General features: G+C 36.8%; 1 protein-coding gene across 1 annotated transcript; it reads right to left on the minus strand.

Annotated features, from left to right (window-relative positions):
• Window positions 1-233: 233 nt before the first annotated feature.
• On the minus strand, window positions 234-11,578 carry tspan5b (tetraspanin 5b). Its single transcript, XM_077205175.1, has 9 exons — window positions 11,204-11,578; window positions 9,890-9,940; window positions 9,613-9,759; window positions 7,467-7,637; window positions 7,050-7,175; window positions 6,800-6,847; window positions 6,125-6,241; window positions 5,340-5,401; window positions 234-2,620 (listed from the first exon to the last, which is right to left on the minus strand). Exons 1-9 carry the CDS (start codon window positions 11,282-11,284, stop codon window positions 2,608-2,610), a joined length of 816 nt encoding a protein of 271 aa, XP_077061290.1. The 5' UTR covers window positions 11,285-11,578; the 3' UTR covers window positions 234-2,607.
• Window positions 11,579-13,081: the final 1,503 nt, after the last annotated feature.

Below are 13,081 nucleotides of genomic sequence, written 5' to 3' on the forward strand. Positions count from 1 at the left end.
TGATGACCTTTAAATAACTAATGAATAATAAGGTTTATTGTTTTTTTTACAACTCCAATGGTATTTTATTTTTAAAAAGTATAAAACTTTAAAACACATTAAAAACATGCTGCACATGATGCTTATAGGTTGGTCATAATTAAATATTGGAGACGATTAATAATACTTTATTAACTTATTAACGGGTATGGTCTAGAAAAGAGTCCCAGACATAGACACAGGCTTACCACACATACAAAAACATATCAAATTTATTGTTTCCAATACCACCATCTTGGAAAACAATGTAAATTGTTATTACATTTGTTAAATAAGATAATGTAAAATTAATATTAAGAAATGGCACAGAAACATGGGAAAATTAGAATTAAATAATAAAAACAAAGAAAGTTCTGCCCAAATAAGACAAGCAGATCCAGTTAAAAAAGAAAACCTTAACCATCCCACCAAGTATGCCATACTTTCTGGTGATAACAAGATGATTGTGTGATAATGTGAATTTCCATTTGATCATAAAATCTCATTTTTACAAGTTTTCTGAGAAAATGCGGGGAAAAAAATGTATGGCACGACTAGTCAATGATCGATCAAAAGTTAAAGCTATGTTTAAGCTGGGGTAAAATTCAGGCTAAATTACAAGTGCAAGAAGAAAAGGGATTATTTTAGATCTGCACATTTTCAATACTAAAGCTTCCCTGTTCTCATACTGCAAAACCAGTGGAAGCCAGTTTAAATGCAGTCTTTAGCTATTCTTTGGACTTCACCTTTCACAAAGACAGTCCAAAACTTTAGCCAACTGAAAACAAACATATTATGATATATTGAGGTTATATACAGAAAAGTGTGAAGTGAAAAAATGATCACAACCACATGGATTTATTAAATCAGCTTGTGTTTCAAATAATCTCACAAACCCTGTTTTTACAAAAGTCACAAAACCACTATGTAACAGGCTGCAGATTCATTTCACAATCAAGTCAAAACATTCTCCTCATCTTTCTGACACAGACGCTGAGTTCAGAAAGATTTCATGATTCAATATCAGAAATACAGGTGAATCTCATAATAACAAGTCCCAATTATATTCCACCCCATTTACATTTATCCATATGGCAGATGCTTCCATCCAAATCAACCAGTGGTGTAAAGTCTATGAATAAATGTAATTAGCCTAGTTACTCTACTTACTTGAGTATCTTTTTAGCTACTTTGTAGTTTTACTGAGTATCAAAGTCATTAGCAACTTTTACTCTCTATTTGGCTGCATTTTTTAATAAGTATATGTACTTTTTACTCCAATACATTTGTAATTCACCAATATGCCCTCCCCAAAATCTGACAAAGTATTAAATTCCAGTGCTAATGTTTTTAAAACATTCTAGTGACACCATAACTTACACAGTGGCTATAATTTCAAAATCCAATACAGATAAACAGAGCCATTCACAAAAATATCTTCATATAGCTGAACACACAGGAAAAATGTAGTGGAATTCCCGTAAGCATGCAGTCCATTTTCCTTGTTTCAAAAGCAACTGTTTTAATAAAATCCATTAAACAGGTAATATACACACAATCTGACATTGTGAACAAATCGTCTCAATTAATGCTATACGTTTGAGAGTCACAATGAGACTCATGTAGCGTTAAGTAGACAGAAACTCATCATTTAGCACAATCTGCCTCAACAGAATTTCAGAAATCCGAAGGCCCAGGTATACTCCGTTTTTTTCCGTGACCGCTGTCCTTTCAACGTACACTCCTTTGGCTTAGTGCGCATGCGTCTTTCCGCGCTCAATCTATTTTTATAAGCGGTCAAGTCAGTCGCACATGCGCTGTTGCATGCGCGGAATGCGGACAGTCAAAGTATACTTTAGGCTTGAGCAGATTTCCACAGGATGCTAGTAATTCACAAAACTTTAAACATCCCCCGCAAGCAATTCATATTTTGCCTAATCTGATCATGTTTTCAGCTACCAATATAACTATTCTCTTAGCACTGACAAACATATCTTATAATATTTAAATTTCCATTTAGCATCATTTGTTCATTGGCTCATTTGTTCCCAGCACATTTGTTTAGGCCAACTTATTATCTATAAATACTGAGCTTGTTTGTATTTGCCTACAAACATGGAAGGATTTCAATGACTGATCATTGTTGCATCTGTCAAACTGATGAACTGCAGTCTGCAGAGTAATAATCATCTACCAGACATTTAGCACAATGCAATGCTCATAGTGTCGAATACGTTCATCTGAGGCATAAGATCAACATTTTAAAAACACAACACCGACAGAATGCAAGTGGCCTTTAGTGTTTGTTACGTTGTGTATCGTCTTAAGGAAGACAAATTAGTTGTATGTACTGTAGATTCAGCATGTTAATACTATTGAGATTTTTTTTGGTGTGATATTTGAAGGATTAAAAAACAAGTCTATCATTGGACACCATTATGATGGAAACGTGAAGATGTCGATGTACAATGTAATAAAGGAGGTATGTGAATGGAATCCCTCACTGGTTGCTAGGAGACTGATGACAATGCAAACCCTGTTGTTGAGTGACAGAGATGGAGGCTCTGTCTGCAGAACGGCTCAAGTGCTTCAGGTAAACAAACTGGAGGATAAAAAAAGAGAGAGAGAGAGACCGAAATGTTAGTAAGATGAGACACCCTCTACCTGCCTATTACCATCAAACTGACTGTTTGATTAAGAAATGATTACTTTCAGTGCACTACACACCAAAAAAGGTCTGATAATGCATTAAACTAAACAGATTTTTGCTGCCAGTCTGAATTAATACAAAAGGTGGTTTTTAGCCATAATTATACAGCCTAATTAGCCATAATATATCTGCATTGTTAATGCCCGTTCACACCAAGAACAATAACTGTAATGACAACTATCGGTGTGTTCACACTTTTGGTCCGAACAAAAAAAAATATATTTTCACTTAGTCCTGGTTCACTTAGTGTCCACACTGTCATTTTTAACACCAAACCTAAAGATACAGGAAAAAAAAGGCTTTTAAATGACGTATATTTTGCAACAGAACTTGTTGAACATCCAAACCAATACTGAGTGCTGGGCTAAACACGCTCGCTGTATGTGCGTACCCGTACAGTACATATGATGGTATATGATGGAGCTGACAACTCGTGAAGAGCTTATAAAATGTATAAAGGCATCAAAACAGCGCCAGAAATCCCTCCGTCACACGAAGATCTGCTGCATGGAGACGCGGTTCTGATGCTTGAACTGAGCCGTGATGGGCAACATCTAGACTATGACTAAAAAAACAGGTACGCTTGAGCATTCTGTTATTTTAGGGTCGCATCTTGTGACATCGTGTACTGTTTTTTTGTTCGTTTACATGTCTTTGGTCTGTGTGGCGTTTAGATTTCATTCGAACCGCACCAGAGTTCGTTTGAAAGCGGACCGAGACCCACATTTTAAAGGGTCTTGGTCCGCTTGTTTGGTACGCACCAGGGTTCAGATGGCAGCGTTCACACTTAATCAAATGAACAGAGCAATCGTACCAAGGTTCATTTCAATCGAACCAAAAACCTACCAAGTGTGAACACACTATATATTAGCGTCCCCGCCAGCGGACGACATCATTCTGTTTATTCTAAGCGCGAGCAGCAGTTTTGTCTTCTGCCGATTTAAATGCTTGAGCTCATTAAAGCAGAATGGATTCTGATTAGCTCTCAATGTTTTTATCGTTCATTAGCTGGAAAAATTGCTGTGAAAGTGATTCCAGCAATATCATTTGTCTGTGCATTTATAGTTGTGGTGTGGACTCTGCTATTCTTTCATATACACTCACCTAAAGGATTATTAGGAACACCATACTAATAATGTGTTTGACCCCCTTTCGCCTTCAGAACTGCCTTAATTCTACGTGGCATTGATTCAACAAGGTGCTGAAAGCATTCTTTAGAAATGTTGGGCAATATTGATAGGATAGCATCTTGCAGTTGATGGAGATTTGTGGGATGCACATCCAGGGCACGAAGCTCCTGTTCCAACACATCCCAAAGATGCTCTATTGGGTTGAGATCTGGTGACTGTGGGGGCCATTTTAGTACAGTGAACTCATTGTCATGTTCAAGAAACCAATTTGAAATGATTCGAGCTTTGTGACATGGTGCATTATCCTGCTGGAAGTAGCCATCAGTGGATGGGTACATGGTGGCCATATAGGGATGGACATGGTCAGAAACAATGCTCAGGTAGGCCGTGGCATTTAAACGATGCCCAATTGGCACTAAGGGGCCTAAAGTGTGCCAAGAAAACATCCCCCACACCATTACACCACCACCACCAGCCTGCACAGTGGTAACAAGCCATGATGGATCCATGTTCTCATTCTGTTTACACCAAATTCTGACTCTACCATCTGAATGTCTCAACAGAAATCGAGACTCATCAGGCCAGGCAACATTTTTCCAGTCTTCAACTGTCCAATTTTGGTGAGCTCTTGCAAATTGTAGCCTCTTTTTCCTATTTGTAGTGGAGATGAGTGGTATCCGGTGGGGTCTTCTGCTGTTGAAGCCTATCCGCCTCAAGGTTGTGCGTGTTGTGGCTTCACAAATGCTTTGCTGCATAACTCGGTTGTAACTAGTGGTTATCTCAGTCAAAGTTGCTCTTCTATCAGCTTGAATCATTCGACCCATTCTCCTCTGACCTCTAGCATCAACAAGGCATTTTCACCCACAGGACTGCCGCATACTGGATGTTTTTACCTTTTCACACCATTCTTTGTAAACCCTAGAAATGGTTGTGCGGGAAAATCCCAGTAACTGAGCAGATTGTGAAATACTCTGACCGGCCCGTCTGGCACCAACAACCATGCCACGCTCAAAATTGCTTAAATCACCTTTCTTTCCCATTCTGACATTCAGTTTGGAGTTCAGGAGGTTGTGTTGACCAGGACCACACCCCTAAATGCATTGAAGCAACTGCCATGTGATTGGTTGATTAGATAATTGCAGTAATGAGAAATTGAACAGGCGTTCCTAATAATCCTTTAGGGGTGGTGATGGCGCAGTGGATAAGACACATGCCTTTGGTTTGAGAGACCCGGGAATCCACTGTGAGACACCAATGTGTCCCTGAACAAGACACTTAAGCCCTAGTTAGTCCAGAGGCGTGCGACCTCTGAAATATAGCAATTGTAAGTCGCTTTGGATAAAAGCGTCAGCTAAATGAATAAATGTAAATGTAGGTGAGTGTATTCCTTGTTTCCCAGCCTTACATTAGGGTGTGTGGTGGCTCTAATCAAAATGCAGAGCTCAAGACAGTGTGCTTCTTATATCATTGATGTTTCTTACCAGCTCTCCCTGACCGCCTCAATGTCACTCAGTAGATTCTGTGCCAGACAGATCCCAAATATCTAGAAGCAGAGGATGGGTTAATGTCTCAGGCAACAAGACAACACAGAGTTACACATTACATAGCACAAATATTTATTAGGTGGCTTCCTGGACATTATTAAATGTAGGCTTAATGCCTTCTAACAGTATTCAAACACCCTAAAGAGCACATAGCTGTCAATAAATCAATAAAATAGGCACACTTGGTAGGTTGTTTAGGTTGTAAATTTGAAGGACAGCAGCTGAAATTAAAAAGCACTCACGAGAAGCTGGAGATAAATTAAAACCCCAATTATTTAATAGTCAGAGATTGTAAGTAATATCAAACCACCTACACATTTGTTAAAAAGTTTGGGTAGAATTAGTAAGCCTCACCAAGGCCGCATTTATTTGATTAGATAAAATAATAATGTCACAGTGTTACTGTTTTACTGTATTTTTTTATGATTTAAAATAACTGGTTTCTTTTTGAATACATTTTAAATAATTGTTACGTTTCAGAACCTAGAAATAAAATAATAAATCACTTATAAATAGAGTAGGGTAAATGTAAAATGAGAGAACTGTCTATAGGTCTTCATATACTTTCAGAGCACTGTATCATGTTCAAGGTGCCTGAATTTTCTATTATCAGTTATCCATTATCCCTTCATTTCTGTTAACAGTGGCACATGCACAACATTAAGACACGTATGCACACTGAGTGTGTGTGTGTATTTCACTGATTGTCATTGTTTATTTACCTGCAGAAGTGCAATTCCTATGAAGATTCCGGCAACTACGGTTAGATTCTCCTGTAGCCATTTTTCAAACTGCGGCACACATCCTTTCATGTGTATAAACGTCTTCTGTTCGTTGTCCTTCACACATAAAAACACACATTAACACTGTATCTACACCAACAGCTTGAGGCTATTTTGCAGTGGACGCGACAAAATGACCACTGCAAATCTATTTGTTCTTTGTCTCAGAAGTAGCGCGAGCGCTTGGAGTATGTCAGGAATTTGTAATGTGTGTCGCATACAGTGTAGAGAGCATCATTGATTATAATGGGTTTCTAGTTGCTTTTGTCTGGCCGCTTGGGTCTGGTTCTGACACAGTGTTAGCCAAAGATAAATTAAATGCATGCAAAATATAAAACAATTCTACTTATTAAAACACAGTAAGCTGTCATACAGCTTCAGAAAACTTGCAATATAGTGCATAGCTTATGGATGACTTTTTTGTTAGGGATTTTGAGTAATTTTGGAAGCTTAACAGTACCAGTATACTTCAATTATATGGAAATGTATATTCTTTAAATCAATTTGCATTCCACAATAGAAAGAAAGTCAAACAGATTGTAGAGATATGAGTGTAAATAAGGGTTGACTGAATTTTTTGGTGAATATTATTTTGCAGAAGAGTAGAGTACTTACACCTTTCGCTCGAATGTCATATCCACACTGAGTGTTGATCACATCCTCCTTTGGTAAGAAAAACAGGAAGAAAGCTTAGATTAAGTCCTCTGAAAACATCAACTTAACATTCCACACTAAATCCTAGGGTCTGAGCATATAAAATAGAGAACTGTTGTTTTGTATGTGGGTGTGTAGGTTTATGTTTAGAAGACTATGACACATTCTAGGTGATAAGATGACTGGAAGTCATGTGTCTGTGTTTACTTACAGCAGGGTCCTTGGTGCAGCAGGAAAAGGGAACCCCACATTTCTCTCTGCTCAGATTAGTGTCAGTACAATTAAAGTAAATATTCAGATTCCAGTCTTCAGGCCCAAAAGCTCCACAACACTCCCACTGCAGAAACATTCATGCAATGAATATTGATGTGTGAACCAACCAATAGATGAAAGCCATTACAGATTAGAACAGATTGCAGCTACTAAGATTAACATTCACTGCTTTAGAAGTATTTTCATTGCATTTACATTATATATATATATATATATATATATATGTGTGTGTGTGTGTGTGTGTGTGTGTGTGTGTGTGTGTATATATATATATATATATATACACACACACACATATATACACTGTATGTATGCACTTTTCATGGTTTGGTTTTGTGTGCCAGTGTGTCCTTACATAATCTTGTGTGAAATCAATGAGATTCTGTAGGTCAATGTCATCTCTGTATGCTCGAATATTGTTGTTGATGAAGAACTTGAGCTGGTCTTTAATCCAGTCCTTAAAGACAAACGCCAAGACTCCCGCTGTCAGCTCCAGGAAAAATATGATTCCCAGAAAAACGGAAAACTGCAGAAGAGGACAGCAGAGTTTGGGTTACACAACTCATGATGGATAATATCTGCCCTATGGGTCTCCAATAAATAAAGAACGTGTTACTTTACCACAACAGATTGAACTAAGTTAATGGTCTCTGTTTTATGATTCCTAACCCTGCCAACATCTCTTGAGACATTTACAGAGGAATGTTCCTTCTTTTTTTTCTTTTTTAGAGATGACGTAGTTCTTATTTCCTGTCTCAAAACATTCACAACGGTCATCTCCAACTGCACACACAATTTTTTATACAAGAACAGTGAGCAGTGATTTGACACTGTGACCGCAATGAATACTTCCAGAGTGACTTCACAGTTCATCTGGTGTTTCCAGATGTTTTAAGAACCCTACAGAGGAAATGGGCCTCTTGTAATACTTTTGCAATACCATTCTTGACATTCCCACAAAGCTCTCACAGCATCCTCTCTCATATGAAAGGAGTAACACAGACCACCAGAACCTGTGGCAGAGGAAGTTCACACACTTTCAAGCCAAGTCTATCCCACGCCTCCACGTAGTTACTCATGTCATATCCAGCCATTCAAAAACAAATTTACCCACCTGCACTCTCTATTCACATTTGTCTGTACAGTAGGTATGTTCTATGGAATTGTGTTGATAGGAAAAAACGAGATACATTTCTACGTTTCAACATTATTTTTTGTTCAGATATTCCTCTTTAAATTAAAAAAGTACCAGCTGTACGCAAAGTGACCCACATTTGGTTTTTGGCCACTGAAAATGTGTACAATTGACCAATTTACTCATGGAGCTCCATTAAGATCTCCAAATCTCTGGGATTGAACCATATAGGGCCTTTAAACTGAAGATACCAAAACAAACGTTTGTGAAAACCCAAAATCTAAAAGGATATTAAGCTATATTTAATAGGCTACCTCTTGAGTTACAAGCATGCATACTTGGGCAAAAAAAAAGTGCTTTCCCCCCCATTTTTGAACTGACACAATTGGCATATAATGCAACAAAGATTGCCAAAGTCAACAGATTTTACTAGTAGACCCACCAATCTCTGAGTAAAAATAAAATAACGATGCTGCCATCTTTCTAAAGTAATTTTTACCCCCCTGTAATTAGGCTCCAAATTGTCAATTTGACCCCTATACAAAAAGAGTGGATTATTTAGTCAATATACATTTATTACATTTTCATAAATCACTATTTATGTTTTTCTTTCTTCATAAAAAATATGAACAGTAAAAAAAATTGAGACAGGGAAGTTTCTGAAATTTGGAATGTCAACCCTGCAGCGTTTGTATAATGAACAGAAAGATATTGTGTGTTGGTGTGGAGGACACTAATATAGTCTTAGCTATAGTTATCTTTCTTGCCGTGAATGGGCCTTTAATCTGACAGGCAGTCATGACGTCAATGTAATAATTGCAATCATCCTACATTCTTGCAAATCTCTTAACAACTTTCACCACATAAGATTGCAAAATGGGGCACAGAAGCTGCATCTGGACATTTGCACAGCTGACAGATAAAGATTACAAAATATATGCCGAGTGTCATAACAAGGAAATTAATTTATGCCAGCCTGAAAGCCTAAAACCTAACCGTTCCTAAAACTTTAACACTATTCTTTGCTGCCTTGCGCTGCAGTGATTATGTATATTTGTAGGCCAACATAGAAGTTAGTATCACTCTGGTTTACTCAACAAAAAGCCAATAGAATTATTCCATTGGCTTCTTGATTATTGCTATAAAAAAGCTATGTGACCAACAAAAGTTTATGATTCTTGCATATTTTGTTCATCATGATAATCTTCACAAATAAACAATTTTAAGCCAAAATACAAAAAAAGCTACGCGGGCTATAAACAAACTACACAGTCACACGACTTCAATGGCAGATTGTAAGTGCACTAAATACATATTGCTTAGAGGTTCTGCTTGAACTCATTGGTAAAAACAAAATATGACATACAAACTTAAGAAGAAAGGAGTTTTCCCTCAGAGCACCGATGCATCCTGCGAAGCCGAGCACGAACATCACCCCTCCAACCACAAGAAACAGCCACACTGGGTCAAACCCACCCAGATCTGTGATGGAGGATATGTTGGAGAGGACCCCCTGGTGGAAAGACAAACAGGAACAAAACTGAGAACATTAACTTTATTTCACTTTAATTAGACCAAGATCTCACTTGATTTGTTGTTAGATTGATATATGAAGTGCTCGTGAAAAGATGGGCTTCACTCACCTTCTCACTCCAGGCCCACAGAGCCACAGACAGGAATGCCACTCCCAGCAGCTAAAGGGTGTATATTTGTGTGTCAGACAGAGTGAGAGATCAGATCAGTACTATAAATTACTTTTGAAACTAAATTTAGTTTGTGGTTACATTTACATTCATTCCTATGGAAGCCCATTTCTGCCAAGAAAAGAAAATCTTTTGTAAATCATAATTATTAGAAATTATGACATACTAAATCTAAATCTAATTTGCAACATCAAAATTCTGACTTAAAAAGGCATAATTATGACAAAGTGAACTTCAATTTATCTCATACATTTTTTAATCTCATAATTATGACTTACAGTAGTCATTTATTAATGATGACATATCTAATTAAGACATAAAGTTGAATTATGACACAATTATGAGATAATGTCTTAGTTGAAAAATAGTCGTCACACGAAGTCTAATTTATGACATGAGTAGAAATTCTGACTTAAAAAGTCAGATTTATGACATAGAAAGTGAATTATGACAGTTATAACAAACTTTTATATCTCGCAATTTTGATTTATTCAATCTCATAATTACAATTTAAAGTAGTCATAATTATTACTTAGTATGTCATACTTTTGACATTTTATCTCAGATTTATGACTTATGCAAATAATTTTGACTTATGTCATAATTGTAACATAAGTTATTGCATAAATTGAAATTCTGCGTGTCATAAATTAGCTAGATTTTCTGCTGGAAATAGGCTTCCATAGATTGACCTCTGGTACGGACAAAGCACAAACCACCTGTCACATGGGTTGTGACTCAAAACCTACTGAACTGCCTGCATAGACAGCATTTTTGCAGTAGGTTTACCCCCTCTCCATTTTTGCGTTGCATGTTATGAACTTTAGAACGATCGGAATTTTTTTTTTACATTTGGAATGCTTTAACAGCATTTCTGAATTACCTTTTAGCAGCAAAGAGTGTTTGTAAATTTTGAACATTATTTCGATTACAATAAGTGCATTTCTGGAGTCAAAAGCGCGTTTGGAAGGTCCAAGATAAGCTCATTTCGTTCCGTACGAATGTAAGTTACTTTAATGTCATAGCTTTTAAAAGATAAGCTAACGAACATTCAACTCAGGTTTGGGGCTTCATAACTGAACCTAGAACGTTCGATTCTGACTCTCATTGGCGCGTTTGACAATTCTGTCTAGATAGACAGCTCACTAGGATTTTAGGCAAAGCAGGCAGAGGTTGGTTTAATGCAAACCCCGGGCGAAAAAATAAATAAATAAAGATCAGCACGCACACAAATGTAAAAAATGGATAACTCACCCAAAATATAATATTAAATCCAAATATGAAGTATTTGATGCAACAGCCCACTTCGTGCACGTTAAAGTGATTTCCTGACATACTTGCGTTTGATAAAACAGACAAATTCCTCTCGGTTTTACTAATGACGGAGAGAGAAAAAAAAAATCGCCTACTGACTGGAAACCGGGCTCCGTCCTTTCACTCCATGTTTATGACATTTCTACAGACTGGTAGGCAATGCCACACGGGGCTTTGCCTGTTTCGACGGAACAATTAATGTACCTTGAAAAATCTAAATAATTATTGATGATAATAATAATAATAACAGCGAGTAACGGGACGAGCGCTCGTCTACAAATAAAGACTGGAGAGTCACTTCCGGTTAAATGAATTAGGACATAACACGATTCTTCAAAATAAAGGTTCAATAATTAGCGCTAAATTAAGCGTATGTGGTTGAGAATGATATGACTTGTAAAATAACGAAATTTTATAATGACAATAGCTGCATGTCTATTATGATGTAAATAATTATTATGAAAAAGGAAAAAATAAATACAATATGCATATATAAATGCTTTGTTATTTATAGTGAAATTCTGTAACATTTTACATGATTTATTTTTATTTATGCTTTTAAATTGTGTGATTAAAAATGTCAAAGTCTAATTCTCGTCCCAGCAGCATCACTTCTGAATAAAAAAAATATGAAACTCAAAATCACATTGCTTGTTGGTTGAAAAAAATCGATGTGGGTAATTGTGCATAGAAAGAATAATCTTCAGAGGTGCATACATCACGTTCTGAACTGTCCTTGTAACATGTATTCAATTAATCACATTTTAATTGTCACTGCCGGGATCAGAGATGCAGTTGTCACTACCACACCCATTTGACAAAGGCAAGGCTACAATTTCAAATTAAAAAAGTCACCAAATCTCGAGACCCAAATATGAAATAAACTGAATAGTATACTGATGCGACATAAACTAAAGCTACACATCAAAACTTAGTTGATGTGCCAATAGTACAGGAAAAGCATTGATTCTGTACTACATAATGTTTTTGGTGTACAAGATACACAACATAATACTTTTGTCAATTCTTGAAGAAGTGCTGCCATAAGATTTGCTTTTTTAATAACTAGTCACATTTTGTGGGTCACAAATACTGAATAAAAAAAACTGCAATGTTCAGCATCTATTTTGATTATGTCATTGCTCAGTGGCTTATAGCCTTTCCTTTTCAGTACTTGGCTGTGGATGGAATTTAAGTGGTTCACAGATTCACTTTGACTTAAAGAGGTGTGTTTGATAAGCTTTGCTTTCTACAATATTTCTTGCCAACCTTTAGTTTGCAGAGACACTAAATGCAGGTTAGCTTGGGGTCTATTGTGTATTGGTTATTGGAAACTTATTTAGTGACAGTGTCTCAAACAATTAATTGGAGTATCAGACAGCTAAGTGCGCTGTCTAGACAGGCTGTATCTGTGTGTCCTTGAGTAAGAGTGAAGCAGGCTGTAATATCCTCAAGGGCGGTGGAAATCCAAGGCCTTGCGACCACCTCACTGTTCAGCATTAAGGTCATCCATGCACAATCACCTCATGAGTCAGCAAATCACTGCAGTTATCATACAGATCTCACCCTAAAATTCCCAGACACAGTGATTATACCAAAGATCACGTCCTTCATTAAATAAAACTCACTACATGCAGTCAATACTCATGATCTACAAATTGTTGATCTTTCTCTAAACTTCAGACCATAAAAACTAATTTGTACACTAAGAAATTATTTTCATGATTTGTTATAACTTTTTTTCATTTGTCAAATCAACTTCGATAATGCCACAAATTGCTCTGAGACACAAAGGTTGAGGATCCAAATGCAGTATTA

The sequence above is a fragment of the Siphateles boraxobius genome, unplaced genomic scaffold (genome assembly GCF_051911475.1).
Source record: "Siphateles boraxobius isolate OS27281-9 unplaced genomic scaffold, OSU_SipBor_1 53, whole genome shotgun sequence".
Taxonomy (NCBI): domain Eukaryota; kingdom Metazoa; phylum Chordata; class Actinopteri; order Cypriniformes; family Leuciscidae; genus Siphateles; species Siphateles boraxobius.